Below are 20,619 nucleotides of genomic sequence, written 5' to 3'. Positions count from 1 at the left end.
TCAATTACAGGCATAAAACAATCATGCCCGAGCAGACGGATATTAGTATACATCTCATCAAACCGGCACCCGCGTCTAAATCAGTTTTATTGTCTGGTTTTCAGTCTAAAACAGTTGTCAAGTATAAATGTCTCGTCTGTTTCGGGAGGTGCACGCGCAGTCAGCGGAGGCTCGCACCTTTTTTTCTCAGATTTTGAAAAATCTTCGCGATCGACTTAAAATGCTTCCAAGATCGACTTGTCGACCGCGATCGACGAGTTGGTGACTCCAGATATAGCGACCAACTTTTTTTGAGCAAGCATTGATTATGCGCGTGACACAGTCTCAATTTGTTGGAGGCATGTATTGGGCTTCAAACGCTGTGCGCGCATGCGCAACGCGGGACGGGTGGTCACCCTACCTGGCATCCGTCTAGACTAGAGTGTGTCCACCTTTGTGTGTGGGTCCATGTACATGCTGAATCGACTGGTAAAAAAAGCCTCAAGTCCAAATATTAATTTATCACCAATTAACTGTTTGACAAACTTGCTTCGATGTCCAGATCTGAATTAAAAAAAATCTCAAACATGCTACGAAGTCCCGATCTGAATCAAGCGAGTCGCGAACAGGCTCCGAAGTGCCGATCTGAATCAACCGAGTCGCGAACATGCTCCGAAGTGCCGATCTGAATCAACCGAGTCGCGAAAAGGCTCCGAAGTGCCGATCTGAATCAACCGAGTCGCGAACAGGCGCCGAAGTGCCGATCTGAATCAACCGAGTCGCGAACAGGCTCCGAAGTGCCGATCTGAATCAACCGAGTCGCAAAAAGGCTCCGAAGTGCCGATCTGAATCAACCGAGTCGCGAACAGGCTCCGAAGTGCCGAACTGAATCAACCGAGTCGCGAACAGGCTCCGAAGTGCCGATCTGAATCAACCGAGTCGCGAACATGCTCCGAAGTGCCGATCTGAATCAACCGAGTCGCGAAAAGGCTCCGAAGTGCCGATCTGAATCAACCGAGTCGCGAACAGGCTCCGAAGTGCCGATCTGAATCAACCGAGTCGCGAACAGGCTCCGAAGTGCCGAACTGAATCAACCGAGTCGCGAACATGCTCCGAAGTGCCGATCTGAATCAACCGAGTCGCGAAAAGGCTCCGAAGTGCCGATCTGAATCAACCGAGTCGCGAAAAGGCTCCGAAGTGCCGATCTGAATCAACCGAGTCGCGAAAAGGCTCCGAAGTGCCGATCTGAATCAACCGAGGCGCGAACAGGCTCCGAAAGTGCCGATCTGAATCAACCGAGTCGCGAACAAAAAACAAAATATATATATTCTAAGTAAACAACAATAGCCCAAGTAAAGTAAACATTTTTTATTGAGACTATAAAAATTTATTCTGCATCTATTTTTAGGTGTGCCAGCTGCCACTCTGGGTGTCACAGGCACACCCGTGGCTACACCACTGGTCTTACCTATATGATCTCACATTTTTGTTCATAAATGCTAATTGCTTCCGTCAATCCAAAATGTTCTATGCTTTAAGAAATGAAGTGTTGCTAAATGTGTGTGCTTTCAGTCAGGTCAGTGGTCCAGAAAAATCATTAATTCCCAGAAGAGTACGAATGCAAATATTAGAAGTGTTAGGAGGAGTTAGTTTTAGGCGATTTGTTGAGTTTAAGAGTCTTTCCTCAAGGTCGTTGAGTCTGTGCAGTGCTCAGAGCGGCCGCTGGGTGTCGCTGTGGTGCCGTTCGAAATAACTTATTTTTTAAACTTTTTTTTTTCATTGTTTTTTTCTTATCACAATAAACAATTCAAATATCTCACAAAAAAGAAGAAAAAATAAAAATATTACATCCTCAAAATGTACAATATAAATCTTATTGTATCATAAACTAAGAGTCACACCTCCAGCAAATCATCTGAGAAAAGGATGGAAATAACTTCTCCGCAGGTGATGAAATATGAATTACGTTATTCTGTGAGACACTGCAACCCGTAATATGAGCCTTTGTTAAACAACAACGGATCTGAGGGTCAATCATCCAAAATGCATTCATTCTTCAACAACAAAAGCAAAAAAAATAAACAACCCCAAAAGCTCCCCAGAGTTTGTGACTGCTTTAATGTGACTTGAATTCCATTTTCCCTTCCTTCTTCGTTTTCCACGGAGACTGGAAATTTAATCAGACACACACAAACCCAAAAGTGAAATTCAGTGTGCTTCAGGTTTCCTATTGCCTGCAGACAGTGAATGACACGCCATTGTTTACTACGGATCTCATTCACTGCATGTTCACTCAGCGGGTCACTATATAGTGACCTCAGATATGAGTCACTGCGCATTTACTATAAGTGCATTCTGGGTGAATACAAGTGAACATCACTGCTAAGTTTAGATTGATGCTTTAGGGCGAGTATGAGCGAGCTCTTAAAGGCACAGTTAAGCTCAAACTAACCCTTTTTGCCATTATTTCATCATGCTGATGCTCTACTACACTCCTGTGCTGTGTGAGATGCAAAAGCTTTCATATTTTTGACGCTTCCAAATAATGTGGTTTCGAATGACACGGATGTAAGAAGACTCCATTATTATTTGAATAAATTCCTTTAAACGTCAAGAACATGAGAGAAGGAGCTCATATTAAACATATATTCTCTGAGCATCTACCCTGAGCTATTATTAGTCCATCTACCACTCAAACACACACACACACACACACACAGAGAGAAAGAGCAGTTAGCATAAGTGAAGGCAGAAGAGAAAAGAGCTAAAATAGATGGACAGAAGGATGACCATTGAAGCGAATGGGGGTTGTGGAAGAGAGAGAGAGAGAGAGAGAGAGACTGGTAATGTGTGTATAGGACACTAAATCAATGGGAATCAGGTTTTCTGAGAGGAGAAGACAGGGATATATATATATATATATATATATATATATATAGAGAGAGAGAGAGAGAGAGAGAGAGAGAGAGAGAGAGAGAGAGGATGCATCTGTACTGACTGAACAGATCACTAGAAAACCCATTAAATACACATTTTTTAGACCCTTACTTATAATTTCTTAAATAAAGAGACAAAGCCACTTGACATCTTACAGCAGTAGCAGCAGAGATTACAGTAATGAGCCTCATGCATCTCTCTCACACACACACACACACACACACACACACACACACACACACACATTACCGGCTCAGCAAGCACCACATACATGTGAAATTCTGCCATTTTACATTAAATGGCACATTATTAAAAGGTTTTGAGGTTATGTCAAATAAACTCTACTCATGCAACAAACCATTCATCTTCATATACTGCTGTTTCTGACTTGAACATGTTGCAGTTTTAATTGACCTCATGTAAATGCTGACTTTTGCATGAGATCGGCAGAATGAATTATGGGTAATTACTGGGATGGGGTTTAGCATCTCCTTTCTTTTTGGATCAGCACACAAGATTGCCGGAAGATGCTGAATTCACATTATGAATACATGTCTGACTTGTGTTTATTAGTAAAGTTTACAGAACACACAATTAAAAATAGAGTTCACCCACAAATAAAATGGGCTGAAAATGTGCTCACCCTCAGGTCATCCAAAATGTAGATGAGTTTGTTTCTTCATCAGATTTGGAGAAATGTAGCATTGCATCACTTGCTCACCAATGGATGTGAATGGGTGCCGTCAGAATGAGAGTCCAAACAGCTGATAAAAACATCACAATAATCCACAGCACTCCAGTCCATCAGTTAACATATTGAGAAGTGAAAAGCTGCATTGTTATTAGAAATAAAACTATATCATTAAAGCCTCAAAATGTTGCTTCTGCCCAAAATATTTTACTGGATGAAGCAATATTATGAATAGAAGACTCGTATTGTTTGAAGTTAAAAATGTCTTGATGGATTTGTTTCTTACAAACACTCAGCCTTTTGCTTCACGAGACATTAACTGCTGGACTGGAGTGCTGTGGATTATTGTGATGTTTTTATCAGCTCTCATTCTGACGGCACCCATTCACATCCACTGGTGAGCAAGTGATGCAATGCTACAATTCTCCAAATCTGATGAAGAAACAAACTCATCTACATCTTGAATGACCTGAGGGTGAGTACATTTGTAGCAATTGTACATTTTTGGACTAACTATTCCCTTAAGACGAAAATATGCAACAAAACAGCACTTTTTTTCAGCATGTTTTTACACGCTCAGATGACAGGGTCGCCTTAAGAGCAGCACATGCCATCCGGACACACTTCATTGAGCATCAAGTCATCCTTACGGCAGTTTTATTAAAGACGCAACAGACGACCGTAAAGGTTATTATCCCTGCTCTGTTCACTGATGGAAAATCTGCTGGATTTATTCCTCGGACCGTACAGTTAAATAAATCAAATAAGCGTTTACTGTTTCTTAATCGAAGCTTGTGGATCACATGTGTTTAATCTGTCTTTCTTACTTTAGCGTCAACCGCTCGCCTCAATCACTGACCTTTGCTCCGTCACTCCGGTACATTATCAGTCCCAACAACCACCAAACTGCTCTCTAAATTAACTCAAGCGGTAGGGGGGCAGTTCTCAAAATCATTACGCTAAAAAAATGAACTAAAGCAGCATTAAAGATGAATGCTTCCCTGCAGGAAGTGCTGCTCCTGTGAGAGGAAGCCATCAGGCCTGCGCTATGTGTCAGTGAGGCCTGCGGTGCAAGTCTGGAATTGACTAGAAATTCATTTCTATGGCCACCAATGATGTTCTCAGAAGGTCACCCGCTGTTTTTCTCCACTGCATGCTGCATAAATGATCCTCAGCACACTGCACACTGAGAGAAAGACAGAGAGAGAGAGAGGGAAATAAGTGCCATCTTTATTTCAAAAGTCACTCGATTAGAAGAGCATGACTTGGATGAGCCTGGATCTCTGCTGAGTGTCATTATTGCAAGGATAAAGCCAATTAATCTAAGATTAAACACATGGTAGTATTGACATTTATGAAACATCTGGAATAAACTGGAAACATGCACACAATGCAAATACATGTTGAACCAGTGTTGGGGTGATACATTACTAGTGACGTGAGTTATGCATTTAGATAACTTTTTTTTTTTCAAGTAACTAGTAAAGGATTGCATTTTTTTTTTATAAGTAGGTACCTTAAGTTACTTTGCGTTTCACTGACACCTCTGATGTACCTGTGTTGAAAGAAATTGGGAGTGAGATTTATTAATTTAACTTTTTGCGTGGAAGGGCTTTTACAGTTGCAAAAAGTATAACGTTTTTAATTTTTTTAATTAATAATAAAAGAGCAAGCCCATGCAGCCCAGGTGACAAAGAGTAACACAAAAGTAACATATTGCATTCCTTTCCATAAAAAGTAACTAATGCAATTATTATTATTTATTTTTTATGAAGTAACACAATATTGTAATGCATTACTTTTAAAAGTAACTTTCCACAACACAATAACAGTATGTGATGGCAGTGAGTGATTACATGAGAATTGCATAAAAATTATTTAAAATCTCTTGCAAACTTTTTTGAGTTATACACATTGTGCAATGCGTTTAATAAAAAATAAAAAAGGTAAATGCATGTTGCATGATGTGTAACTGCCAAATTAACAAAAAGTACATTTTACATATTTTTAGTTTCTATATAACTTTGTATTTATTTAGACAATAAATAAATTTTATTTTTTATGTTATATGTATAATTATATATACAGTACCCTAGATGTAAAAATAAATGTTTCTTGAGCAGCAAAGAATGATTTCTGAAGGGTCACGTGGCACTGAAGACTGGTGTAATGATGTCATCAGGAATAAATGACAATTTATTTTCAATATATTCGAATAGAAAAATGTATTTACAACTGTAATAATATTCACAATTTTACTGCGTCTTTATCTGCGTCTGTTTGGAACAAGATGGGGTGAGCAAATAAGACCATTTTTTATTTTAGGGGGTAAACTGTCCCTTTTAGTGTAGGTCAGTTCTGCTTGTAATGACACAATCTAACCGCTAGACGTCGCCACTTCGACGCGCAACTCCTCGGCTGTGAGAGGCGTGATTGGCGTGTGGCGCGCATGAGTGAACGCACCGGTAACGCCGTACTCTCGTTCTGTTGCTCATCACGGGCCCGTCGAGGCCGTCGCCTGTGCGTGCGAACCGGGTGAAGGGCGGAGCGGGTGGAAGCCCCTTCGGGATGGTGAGCGAGCAGCTCCACCTGCGGAGCCTCATCTGTGCCGCGGCGCACAAATTGGATGTTATGCAACAACGGGTTAATAAAGCAACGGTTCAGTTAGTGTTTCACTGACTGCTATGGCACCAGGTGCATATCAACACTCAAAGGATAGATACAAGGTTGCATTACGCTTTTTATTTACCCAAGCGCGAGACAAATCATTCCCGGACTTGACATTCGTGTATTCGTTTAAACTAGTTGCGATTTTATATTACAAGTAGCTTACTCATGTCCTTTTAAATGACAAGTAGCGGAGTTAACCCTGATAGCACACATACGTCACAGAGACGTCTGTAGCGTAAATAGTTTTATCCTTTGCTGCACTTTATTGTGCATTATTGACAGAAAACAACTCACTTCCGCTTTACAAAGGCTCAAATAGTGCTGGAAAAATATATATTAGTAACTATTTAAAAGGTAAATAAGTACAAGTAGTAGACCTGAAACAGGTAACAAATAGACACACTAGTCAGCAACGAGTCCTATTTGATTTATTACAAACCATTCAATGGCAAAAAATCTAGTTACCAATATCAGAGAGATGGTTAGTTGTAACTAATGGGTTTGTGATTATCATCAAGCAATAGCCTACAATGCTTTTATGTAATCAACAGTACTATAATTGATTAGATATTGCATATTAGTATCTAAAATCTTATGAATATTACCTATAAAAGACTAAAAATATACTATTCATCCATTGTTTGTTATAAAAAAGAAGAAAAAGATGCTATAAAAAATTGCATTGACAATTTTCACTCAGAAATTTCTCGAGTTTCACAAACAATTACGAAGAAACAGTAAGTAACACACTCAACTCGGAAATTAGAAGGAAATAAAATGAAATAATAGTTAGTACTCCAAACTCCTTTGTTTTACTTACCACTAGTGTACATACTTGTATTTGAAAATAAAGGATGTATGTGACATAAAAATAGGTGGTTTTAAGGAATAAATGTCAAAGCAACCTGGCACGGCATGCTCAATCCATTTAGCCTGCACGATCCAAGCAATAAAACATTTCAGTTTGACAAAGCATTGATGGATGTTATATATGTGCATGCATATAGACACAATAACAGCTCCGGAGCATCCTCCACCCCACCCCACCCCACCCGTGGGGCAATGTCTCAAAGCACGTCACCGTGTGTGTGTGTGTGTGTGTGAGGAAAGAGAGAGAGAGAGAGAGAGAGGGAGAAAGTAGATGTGTGCAGACAACCTGCTCGCGCGTAATTCTGGGAGGACTCTCCGCCGAGCAACGACACAATAAACACTCACCGAGCCGCGAGAGTTTCCCCCGGTGGAGTAACAATCAGCACTTGAATCACGTCACACCACCCAGCCAGGAGTCCAGCAGCAATCTGCAGCCATGTATCTGAACAGGGAGGAGGAGAACAGCAAAGGTAGGCGCTTTTATTTGATTAAACTTGTAGGAGTATCTTCTTCTCTCCTTGGACGGGCGCGTCTGGCACGGACGGGTCGCACGAGGGGTTTTGGGGGGGTGGGGGGGTGTTGTAACTGGCACGACCGCCTCGTAAGCACCTGTCGTGGGGTCATCACTTCTTCTTTGCCCCCTTGTTTGACATCGTTGTCCGAGCGCGCGCGCAAGCACAGCGGAGCGCGCGGCGCACTAATGACTGTGTGACATTGTCACTCGCTCTCGGGGCACTTGCGTTGACAGCGATTACCGGGTTAAATAACTTTGATTCGAGGTCCCGTGAAGGTCTGCTGTCGCGTAATGAAGGGCTACTTGTTGTGCGCTTCGTCCTTGACAGATCTTCACGCGCAGAGACTCGAGGACAAACGAATAACACACAAGGTCAAAGCATCTCAGAGCGGTGCCTCGTCCCCGTTATCCGCACCATCAGTGCTTCCGTGGGCGGTTTGCTGGGGTATACACGGTGGGCTGTTATTTGTGTCAGCGCTCCCACGTGTTTCTGAAGCGTGATTCCCCGTGGATTCACAGGGTGTCCACTACACTTTTTCCACGGTAAACGAGCTCCGGGACAGAGGTGACCGGAATTAAGAGTGGAGGCGCGTGGCCGTGAGGAGATAATAACCATGGCGTGAATCAATCTGTGTGGGTCTGGAAAAGAAAGGTGGTCACGGAAGAGCCCATACAGGACAAACCCGACACAGAAACTGGATCTGTTTTTTTTTAAAAAAAAAGGTGTTTTCAAATTCTAGTGAACTTGTATATCCTACAAACACGAATTTGTATAGTTGGACATAATTGAATGCACATTCGTAATAAAACGAAGCAAATGTTGAGAATCGGTTCCCTGAATTAACCAAACTGGAGTCACTCAAGGAATTATTCCATGCTTGCTCGGAAGGATATCATAATTGCTGTTATGTCATTCTAATTAAGGCAATATTTACTAATTAAGACACCATTTAGTCCATTTATGAACAATTCCCTTGAGAAAGTTCAGTTAGGTTTGCTTTTTTCTCGGGTTAGCAGAACGCTCTGGGTCTTTTGACTCATCTCAGCAGCAATTTGAATCTTTGAAATCTAGGGATGCACGATATTGGATTGTGGCCGATATTCGATATGCCGATATTTTCTAAATAATTTTGGCCGATGCCGATACCGATATCGATATATATACAAATATATACTGATAAATTTAAACTTTAATTTTACTGAAGAGAAATCCATGTATCTCTTCTGTACTGATTCTACCATAAATGTATTATTTTACAAATGTAGACAGACATTCACATCTGAAAAACAGGTCAATTATTTCACTTGGAGAATATCGGTTTGGCTCATCGGCAGAAATATTCATATCGGCCGATACCGATAATGGTCATTTTAAGCTTTTATCAGCCGATACCGATGTTGGGCAGATATTATCGTGCATCCCTATTGAAATCTATTAAAGATTTGTTTGCTGATTCATTCTGTGACCTTTTTTACCAGACGGTGACGACCGACTCAGATACTGTAGCACACGTACGTCTGCAAGATGTCTGTTAGAGATTTCTTCATCTGGAAAGCATCTGCTGTGCATCTGATAGACGTCTTTAAGATGTCAGTTTTACATTCATCTTGAAGACATCTTCTGAATGATTATTTAACATCTGATAGGAAGCGTGTGGTTGAGTTTGTCTCTCAGTTTTATTTTAACAGCTGATGTGTTTTTCTTTCAATATTTTCGATTAAGAATCACAAGTGAGGGTTTATGACCCACTAATTGTGTTCGATTAAAAACGCTAAAACATTTAATGAGATAAAATAACTTGTTTTGAGGAACGAATAGCGAATCATGAACAGACTGGATGTTAAACACAATCTGGAGCTTCATCCCCTCTCCTACTGTTTCTATGAGACATATTTAACTTTCATGCTTGTTACTCTTTCTTTAATGACTTGTTTTTATTAAATACGGATGACGAAGCAAATGTGACGTTAATATACGCTTCAAATCAAGAAAACGTCTGATGTGATGTGCTTGGGAGTCATGGATTGCGTCTTTATAGATCCATAATGTTTTTTTTTCAATAGTGTAAAAAGTTAAGGCCTGTTATTGATTATTGCATCTCTCTGTGTGTGTGTTTCATCGATTTAAGTCTTTGATATATGGAGCTACTCACCAGAATGGACCAAATATTAAAGATTGAGAGACTGGTTCAAGAATTGGTTTTCATTCATCAAGTCCATTTCTGGCCACTCATGCTGGATAGGTTTGTGTGTGTGTGTGTGTGTGTGTGATCGTATTGAGTGAAGAAGTGGACAGATTGTGGATGATAAGTGAAGGAATGGACCAAACGGTAAAAAAGAGTGTATGTGTGTAAATATGGATGTGTCACCGAGGCACAGAAGATGACAGGAGGGTTATAATGTGGCGAAATGATTGACAGTTCATGTATTATTCATGCAATCCTGTTGATCTGAAAGAGAGAGAGAGAGAGATGGAGAGACACTGACAAACAGAGAAAGAAATAAAAAGAGACAAATTGCCTGCACCTCTATAGACTGTTCTTGCTGAATGGCTGTATTTACACCTTGAGTTACTGCAGTGTCAAATCAACAGTATTTTCTTATTAAGCTTCTAGTTTTAGCCTTTTGGTTTTCGTTGTTCAAATTTGTTAAGAAGGTTGCATAAATGAGTTCAGTTCAGTGGATGATTCACCTGGATACTGCCATTTTTTATTAATGAGCGCACATTTTTGGAGCCAATAATTGAAGCTGTAAATGTCATGGAAGAGACATTGAAAAATCCATTTCATTCTGTTGAGAACCATCTAAAAACATCCGCCACTGGTGAAAAGTCAACAGTAGTATGTTTTTGCAGTTTAAAGGCGCAGTTCACCCAAAAAAGAAAACTTCCCCATGATTTACTCACCCTCAAGCCACCATAGGTGTATATGACTTTCTTCTTTTAGACGAATACAGTCAGAGTTATATTAAAAATGTCCTGGCTCTTCCAAGCTTTATAATGGCAGTGAATGGGTGTTGAGATTATGAAGATTGAGAAGTCCAAAAAAAGTGCATCCATCCATCACAAAAATTGCTCCACGTGGCTCCGAGGGGTTAATAAAGGTATTCTGAAGCAAAGCAATGCATCTGTGTAAGAAAAATATCCACATTTAAAACTTTATAAACAGTAACATCTAGTTTCCACTCTGATTGAAGTCATCTGAAAGAATCATATACCCATAGGATGGCATCAGGGTGAGTAAACTGAGTAATGAAAATGAGGTCATTTTCATTTTTGGGTGTACTGTCCCTTTAAATGTTACTTAATTTGCAAGTCTTGAACAGCCATCAGTGAAGAAACTTGGTTATCGGCCACTTTTTGGGCCACACCAATTTATTAACAACCAAAATGTCTTACAGCTACTTTAAATTTACTTGGATTTTACTTTTTTATTTGGTTTGTCCAGCCAATGCAATCTGAGCTCTTTCTGCAGTACAACACTATTTGCTTGTGTTAGTTTTTTGATAGCAGGAGAAGTTCACCAAAGCAGTCAAGCACTTTACAAAGGAAGGATGATCTGTTCACTTAAAAGATTTGTTCAAAAACACAGAGTCATTCTCGATCGAAACACCTCTAGATAGTACTAATTAAGTCTCAACACCGCTCAGAGAGTTACAGAGCCATTGTTCCCCCATAGATGCATTACTTCCAGCTTCAAGAGTTTCTAAAAGCCAGGTCGTAGATGGCCGCTGAGCCCTTGGAGAGTCGCTGCGCTGACCCGTCGCTCTTTACAATATTACTCACAGTACCTGAGCTCGGACAACAAGGGAGAGTAATTGGAAACCAGTACTGAGCTATTATACAGAGGATAAGTGAGAGGGAGAAGCATTGATTTAAGCTCTGCTGGATCTTACCCTGCTCTTATGAGAAACAGGAAATTAATTGTGAGTTTGAACCTCTTCGTCTTAATGAATATTAGATGCCAAAATTGTCAGCTAATGAATATGTCGCATGTATCAACAGTAAACGTATCACGATTTCTTAGAAATGATCCGTTGTGTTCTCTGTCTCAGGCCGGTCACGCGATTGATTTTCTTTTGGCAAACGGGAGTGCAGATGTGACCTTGAATGAAGTGCGAAGGATGCTTCTTACAGCGCATTCTTCAGCAGTAAAATTCAATTATCGCCACGAACGGAGAGAAGCGCGTGACCTTATATTTCAGAGTCCCAGGTTTTACTTTTTCTATTCTATTGACGTTTGCCATCACAATTGATTCACTGAAGGACACTGAGTCTTGAAGTTTTTAAAATGAGAAGTTTGAGTGCAGGTTTAATGGAGTAATTGTTCATAATTTGGCGCACTTAAACCGCCGGAAAGCATCGCTATCTGATACGTTAGTCTGATGAGCGATTAAACGTTCGTCTGTCTCATTGATTAATGTTAATTTTGACCCTGGGGTCGGATTGAATCAAAACAGTGGCCCAGGATGCCCCATTGCACGATTACAAATATTCTGTGAAATAATATCTTCCCAGGCAATATTTATTAATGCACAAATTAGTGGCCATTAATGTAATTTGCAGCGATCTGGATTACAATTTAAGAGTCATCACAGTGATTAGCAAGAAACGGAAAGGAGAGCATGCCAGACAGAGAAAGGAGGAGAAAGAGAGGTCTGACTTTGCAGGAAATCATTGTTGCATGATATCTACCTCCACCCTACATGAATCTCTGTCAAGGCATGTGCAGTTGCTTACCACTGAATATAATTGCTAAGATGTTCTTCAGCTTGGTTTCATGGTTACAGTAAAGCACTTAGAATGGAAAAAAATGTTAAGTGTACTTACACTATACAAGTTAACATGAGACTTATGGAAGAATAATTTACTAATCTTGTATCAAAGTCATATGCAAGTCGTATTACAATCCACGCCATGATGCTTTAAACCCAGTAATTTTCTTGTGATACCATCGTGAAAGATTATCAAAAGCAAACTGCGCTCACAGGAATTACATTACCAGAAATTAATCTGCCTAGAGCAGTAATTCAGACGCTAAAAATGATGATTAGGCAATTAAATAAATATATTTATGTGCTTAAAAGCACGTCTTTAGCAAAAATATAAGCCTAAAATATCTATCTTTAGACCCTCAAAGTGCTCATTTCTGTTTACTTCAATTTCAAGTGATTTACTGAAACCGTGGCTAGTTTTTTTAAAATTGAGTCACAATTATTTTCTGTATTAATCAACAAAATCACAAATGCTGTATAGATAGAAGCAGCACTTGCCAAGCTAAATTTAAGTCTGCTATAACATGAAACAAGATGTGTGGCTGTGAATAACATAATTTCTGATTGAACAAAACAACTTGTTTTATCTTTGGTGGAAGATAAAAAGATTTAAGTTGTGTCCCAAATGACGTACAGTGCATTTACATTATACACTCTGTCATGCGGTGTAGAAATGTTCAAATGAAATGCTTTGCTATTTCACGGAAGTGTTTACACATTTACTCACACCATTTAAACTACAAAGTGGTATAGATTATTGTATTCAAAATAGGATATACCTGTCGTGACCAATCATTGAGGACTTTATTAATTGGCATGTAGCTTCATTGCGGTTGAAAAACAGTTTTTCTGAGTGCTATGAATCAAAAAAGTAGTTCCATTTACATTATCTGTCCACAAAGCATAGCCTTTATTTATGGGTGTCCTGTTTTATGGATGGATAAATGGCATTTTAATGTTTTATTGACTTTTATCGCTTGTTTATAACACACACGTATTTATACTGTAATTCACCCTTTGCCAGGTGTTTGATTGACAGGTGATCCGACCAATCATAATGCAGAATCTGCCATTTTTTCTGACAAACAAACCAGACAGGTGAGTAGATTTACATCGGTGGACTTGAACTTGAAAAATGGTTTATTGCTGTCTTCCCACAGTTGAAACAAGATATCTTCTGATGTTCATTCATGTTTATTTCATGCTCTAACTAATAAAGAGGAAGAAATGATGCCACTACAGAGATCTGTCACAACATGTTAAAGAGCCATAAAACTGTATTTAATGTTTAAGTTTATTAAAAAGTGACAAAATTGAAAAAAGTGACTAGTCTAGTTAGTAGAGCTGGATTCAGAAATTGAGCACAAATGTTATTATGGAAATTAGCAACATCAGAATAAAACATTTAAAATAATAATTAAATGTCGAAAATTGAAGTTAATCTACCATAGCCTACTGTCTTGTGGGCTTTCATCTTCACAATGAGTCACATAGCCGTTGCACGCAGAGGTGTGTGGTTGTTTTTTTGTGCTCGTTACTACTGCATTTAGATTTAAAGAAGGCTATTATTTTCCCAGAATGCACTGAAATTCACAGTAACATACTGTATGCCGTTTGTACAGAAGGAGACTGTTGAGAATACAGTAATATACTGTGAAAACAACAACAAATATTTACAGTGTATGTTTTATAGCACGGAGCCCCGCACATGACATACAAGAAAAAATATAAGGCTAAACCGTGTGCATGATTTACTAATTCATTCCCTCGATTTGCTAAATCGTGATTTAGCAAATCAAGGGAATGCAATCGTAATCGTGTGCACGTTTTAGCAAATCAAGGGAACGCAATAGTAATCGTGGGCACGATTTAGCAAATCAAGGGAACGCAATAGTAATCGTGGGCACGATTTAGCAAATCAAGGGAACGCAATAGTAATCGTGTGCACGATTTAGCAAATCAAGGGAACGCAATAGTAATCGTGTGCACGATTTATCAAATCAAGGGAACGCAATAGTAATCGTGTGCACGATTAGGAAAATCAAGGGAACGCAATAGTAATCGTGCGCATGTTTTAGCAAATCAAGGGAACGCAATAGTAATCGTGTGCACGATTTATCAAATCAAGGGAACGCAATAGTAATCGTGTGCACGATTTATCAAATCAAGGGAACGCAATAGTAATCGTGTGCACGATTTAGCAAATGAAGGAAACACAATAGTAATCGTGTGCACGATTTAGCAAATCGAGGGAACGCAGTAGTAATCGTGCACACATTTTAGCAAATCAAGGGAACGCAATAGTAATTGTGTGCACGTTTAGGAAAATCAAGGGAACGCAATAGTAATCGTGCGCATGTTTTAGCAAATCAAGGGAACGCAATAGTAATCGTGCGCACGATTTAGCAAATCAAGGGAACGCAATAGTAATCGTGCACGTTTAGGAAAATCAAGGGAACGCAATAGTAATCATGCGCATGTTTTAGCAAATCAAGGGAACGCAATAGTAATCGTGTGCACGTTTAGGAAAATCAAGGGAACGCAATAGTAATCGTGCGCATGTTTTAGCAAATCAAGGGAACGCAATAGTAATCGTGCGCACGATTTAGCAAATCAAGGGAACGCAACAGTAATCGTGTGCACGTTTTAGCAAATCAAGGGAACACAATAATAATCGTGTGCACGTTTAGGAAAATCAAGGGAACACAATAGTAATCGTGTGCACGATTTAGCAAATCAAGGGAACACAATAGTAATCGTGTGCACGTTTAGGAAAATCAAGGGAACACAATAGTAATCATGTGCACGTTTAGGAAGGGAATGCAATAGTAATCGTGTGCACGATTTAGCAAGTCAAGGGGAAGCAATAGTAATCGTGTGCACATTTTAGCAAATCAAGGAAACGCAATAGTAATCGTATGCACGTTTTAGCAAATTAAGGGAACGCAATAGTAATTGTGCGCACGTTTTAGCAAATCAAGGGAACGCAATAGTAATCGTGCGCACGATTTAGCAAATCAAGGGAACGCAATAGTAATCGTGCACACGATTTAGCAAATAAAGGGAACGCAATAGTAATCGTGCACACGATTTAGCAAATCAAGGGAACACAATAGTAATCGTGTGCACGTTTAGGAAAATCAAGGGAACACAATAGTAATCATGTGCACGTTTAGGAAGGGAATGCAATAGTAATCGTGTGCACGATTTAGCAAGTCAAGGGGAAGCAATAGTAATCGTGTGCACATTTTAGCAAATCAAGGAAACGCAATAGTAATCGTATGCACGTTTTAGCAAATTAAGGGAACGCAATAGTAATTGTGCGCACGTTTTAGCAAATCAAGGGAACGCAATAGTAATCGTGCACACGATTTAGCAAATAAAGGGAACGCAATAGTAATCGTGCACACGATTTAGCAAATCAAGGAAACGCAATAGTAATCGTATGCACGTTTTAGCAAATTAAGGGAACGCAATAGTAATTGTGCGCACGTTTTAGCAAATCAAGGGAACGCAATAGTAATCGTGCGCACGATTTAGCAAATCAAGGGAACGCAATAGTAATCGTGCACACGATTTAGCAAATCAAGGAAACGCAATAGTAATCGTATGCACGTTTTAGCAAATTAAGGGAACGCAATAGTAATTGTGCGCACGTTTTAGCAAATCAAGGGAACGCAATAGTAATCGTGCGCACGATTTAGCAAATCAAGGGAACGCAATAGTAATCGTGCACACGATTTAGCAAATCAAGGGAACACAATAGTAATCGTGTGCACGATTTAGTTAATTGAGGGAAAGAATTAGTAAATCGTGCACACAATTTATTTATTTTTTCTTGCATGTCATGTGCGGGGCTCTGTATTATAGTTATGCATTTGGCAGATTTTTTTATGCAAAGTGACTTACATTGCATTCATATATGATTTTATCAATTCATAAAATCCCTTAAAATCGAACCCCGTGACCTTGGTGTTTCTAAGGTCATGCATGCTATAATATTTAACCGACAGATTGCTAAAGTAGTGGTTTACGAGACTCAAAAGTGATTGACTGTTTTGTGATTCTAGCAGCTCCTTGTTTACGTGGCCCATGTAGATCTTTTTCTAATAAATACACACACACTACTACTACAGGAGCTAATTACAGGCAATGTGTGAGGGCACCTGAAATAGAGTCATGTGCTCCTCAAATAGCCTTGCTTTCGGCTCGGTGGCATCAGATTTTAGGTCAGACTCTTGTCAGCAGACAGTACTGAAGCATGCAACATGTCAAGTCAGATTTATTTGTGTAGTGCTTTTCACAATGCATATTGTTTCAAAGCAGCTTTGCAGGAATCATGAAGTTGATGTTTATATCTTAACATTTTTATGTCTTAGAATCAAGTTGGGAGATAATAATATACACTATATATCATACTATGTGAGTATACTGAATTTATATAAATAAAGTTGGACATACTTATGTTTTCATCTTTGTTTAAATAGCAGGGAGTTACATACAATAGAGTTACATTTTGAGACGATGCAAGCAATCAAGCCATTGAGATATGCTATATATACTGTTCGTCACCCTATAGGATTATACTGCATGTATACCAATAAAGTCAGATATGTACAACTTTATATAGTTACATTTTGCGACAAAAATAAATCTGGCAGAGAGTTGCTATATAGCAGGGATCCTCAAATCGGGCTCAAAAGGTCCACTTTCCTGCAGAGTTTAGCATCTGTGTTTGATCAGGGTTGGTCAAGGTTGCTTTATAGCCTTATGTGTACTGTATGTATGCAACAGTTGAGATTTGCTTTATAGTGTATATTGCTTTACAGGAGTGCACATATGAAGCTGTGTGATGGTAATATAGCTTGCTTTGGATCAGAAAAACGCTGTAAAGTCCTCTGGTCTCAGTGTGGTCGTTATAATGCAGATGTAGCTTCTCCTGTGCAGAGTTATGGTGATGACCCTCTTGATTTCCCTTCAGCTCTAAAAGCAGGTTTTTGGCTCAAACCCTCCATCTGACAAGAGCGAGTGTTTTAATTCAATCTAAAAGAGGGATCGCAGCACTTCAGCGGAGTGGACTTGAGTTCGGTCCAGACTCACTTTTCATTCAGAGAGGGACAGAAGACACTCGTCCAGTCGTCTCTTCTCTTCTCTTCTCTTCTCGTCTCTTCTCTTCTCTTCTCTTCTCTTCTCTTCTCTTCTCTTCTCTTCTCTTCTCTTCGGAGAGTTCAAGGTCATGTAGAGGAGAGCAGTGAATGTGTCTCTGAGCGAGAACAGACAGTCAGATTGAGCAACTGTGTAAACTCAGAGGTGAGAGCAGGTTTACTGATGATGAGAGGAGCACATGAAAGGCTTTCATCATACGGCTACATGATGCTGTATACGTGCCTGTGTGTGAATGCACACGACGTGGACTTTAATGCATGCAGCGTGTTATGCAACCATGCCTTAGTTCAATACGAGCAGCATGAGATGACGTCTTGTTTCTTTTTCTTTCCACATCTTTGCTCCATTCTCTTTCTTATGTTTAATCTGATCTCACATTGTATCATACCAGGGCTGCATGATAAAAAAAAAAAAAATGAAATTGTAATAAAAAATAATATTTTTTTTTATAGTTTTGTTTTTAAAATGTTTTTTTTTTTTTATGCTTGTTTTTAACATTTTGCCAAAAACTGTTATTATATATAATTATGGCTAAATAATAATAATTATAAATATAATTATAAATTAACATTATTATTATTATAAAATCTGATGTTAAATATTTTTTTATATTTTATCTCAGTGGAAAACTGCAGAAATACTTTTTTGTTGACAACTGCCAGTTTATAAGTGCTTCTTATTACACATTTGGGATGATGGTTGGCACATGTTGTGTTCCCAAATGCATGTTATAAGTGACTCAAACTTAGAGCAGATGTAGAGATGAGTTTGTGTGGAGCAGCATTTACTGTGAACCGATTCGCACTGAGATGCTGAAAACACTGGATAATGAGATGCTCACGTGTAAATGAACACAGTGGCATGCTTCACACCGAAACATGCAGCGCATATGTGTTTTCATTTCAATTGCAGCACTTGCCTTTTGATTGGATTAATCATGCAGCTGCGTCTCATCTCATGATTCCATTTCCTTTCCACTCTTCTCATTCTCACCTTTCATCTCATCCCGATTCATCCTCTTGTTTTCTTTCTTTTTCATCTTATTTTCTTCTTCTTTTCTTCTCTTCTCTGTTTTGAAGAACTCCAGCTATTGAGGAAAATAGAACTGTGGAATCATGGGAAGAGCGTAAAAGGAGACCAAATAATCACTAAGTAAAAAAAACCATGTTGTATTTAAAAATAAAAATAAAACCAAGCACAGCGACAACAACTAATGACTGAGGTATGACATCACAAACCACTCACTGCTGCACGCTGGTGTATATATGTGTGTGTGTGTGTGTGTGTGTGTGTGAAGGCTTGTCATGTTTTGCGCTGTGCTTTTGAGGAGCTGTGAAAGGAAAAACAGGGAAAAATCTTTTAATCACTTTCCTCTCCGGAGAGCAGGGAGTCTCTCCAAAGGGCAGGAGACAGAACGAAAGAGAGCGTGTGTGTGACTCACTATTCATGTTTGATATTTTTGTGCTAAGTGGTAAGAGACTGTTCTGTGTGTGTGTGTGTGTGTGTGTGTGTGTGTGTGTTTCACTGAGGGTGTGACCAGAAGCTGAATATGTGTAAGATTGTGCTTTCTCTGTAAGTTGATGCAAGCATGTGTGTGTTTGTGTTTATTTATAGTACGCCATATATGTTATGCACATGTTTAATATTTAATGCATCTTCCAGCTGTAGCTGCGGTTGAACTGTATCTGCAGAAGTCTGAGTGTAGATGAAGGCTAATGAACCGATAAACAAACACCATCAACAAAATAATGAAAACAACTATACATACAATACACAGCAACATACGAAAGCGGCATATAGAAATAATAAGGCAAATGATGTTCCATAACGAATGAATCTCGAATGAATCTCGGCCTGGAAATTAATGTGTTTAAAAGAGGTTGTTAGAAGAGATTTGTCTGTGTGTGTGTGTGTGTGTTAAAATCTGGCAATGTGTTGAGATGGACAGATTGTGCTGAACGTGTGCCATGTCTTCAGAGTCTGTTCATTCCTTCATTCCTCCACGTTGTACTTTTATCCTCATATCTTGATCTGTTTTTCCCAGTATCTGTCTTTGTCTGTCTGTCTGTCTTCCATCCATCCATCCAGTCATCTGTCTATCGTTGTGTCTGTCCGGTCTGTCTTTCTTTCATACACCAGGCAATAAACCAGCCACATAAAGAGCCTGAGAGAGACAGCAGGGGGATGAAAAGAAAAGCACGCCATTACACTCTTTAAACTTCCTGACAGATTAATTTCTCATTCCCCTTTGTACTAGTCCCCAGCGATCACCTGTTAAATGTTTATCAATAAGAATCAATTGAGGGGATCGTTAAATATTCATGATCTCGATGAATATTCGGATGCGTTGGATGGATAACGAGCAGCAGGTGGAGGACAGAACACGACCAACATTCCGAATTCCATCATGTTTGTTTACTGACTGCTGTCAGCTTTCCGTCGCTCTCAATTTCTCCTCCGGGTAGCTTGTTATAGCTAGATTTTCTTTGCGACGGCTGTCCTCAATGTCATTCCTTTCAATAGGTGCCATGCACAAATATTCCCGCTCACGTGTGCTCGGTTCCAACTAGCCTGTCGTTCATGCGATCTTGCATTGAAGTAATCTCACCTCGCTTTTCCCACCGGCCCGCGGTTAGCTCACTCTCGGGCCTCATACCTTCAGTTTGCTGGATAATTGCTTTCACAGGAGTCTATTCATAGATCTTCAAATGCAATAATGAGTCCTGACGTTAGAAATACGTTTCGTGAATAGACTCAGTTAGCAAGTGATAATGATTTTCAGCACCCCTGCTGAAAGAATGGGGTTTGCTTATTTATTTATTTAGTCAATTATCCATGCTCATTAACAGAAGCCATCCATCATAGGGTAAATGATTACCAGTAGTTTGCACTCACTAGCTTTTTGTTTATGTTGCACTGGAATTTTGGACATAACGTTAACGCTGATGCAACATCACGGAAAAGTTTACAATTATGCATTTGGCAGATGCAACTTAAATTGCATTAAAGGTTGCATTCT

General features: G+C 39.4%; 1 protein-coding gene across 1 annotated transcript in view; it reads left to right on the top strand.

Moving 5' to 3' along the window:
- Window positions 1-7,376: 7,376 nt before the first annotated feature.
- Window positions 7,377-20,619, top strand: part of LOC113101951 (synaptotagmin-7-like) — a 110,344-nt gene continuing 97,101 nt past the window's right edge. Inside the window, exon 1 of the mRNA XM_026265709.1 lies at window positions 7,377-7,617. Within this exon, the coding sequence (XP_026121494.1) occupies window positions 7,584-7,617 (34 nt within the window). The 5' untranslated portion in view covers window positions 7,377-7,583. The remainder of the gene's footprint in view (window positions 7,618-20,619) is intronic.

The sequence above is a fragment of the Carassius auratus genome, unplaced genomic scaffold (genome assembly GCF_003368295.1).
Source record: "Carassius auratus strain Wakin unplaced genomic scaffold, ASM336829v1 scaf_tig00217666, whole genome shotgun sequence".
NCBI classification, from domain to species: Eukaryota; Metazoa; Chordata; class Actinopteri; order Cypriniformes; family Cyprinidae; genus Carassius; species Carassius auratus.
Note: the sequence above shows the minus strand (reverse complement) of the source record. Positions and strands in the feature narration are given on the sequence as shown.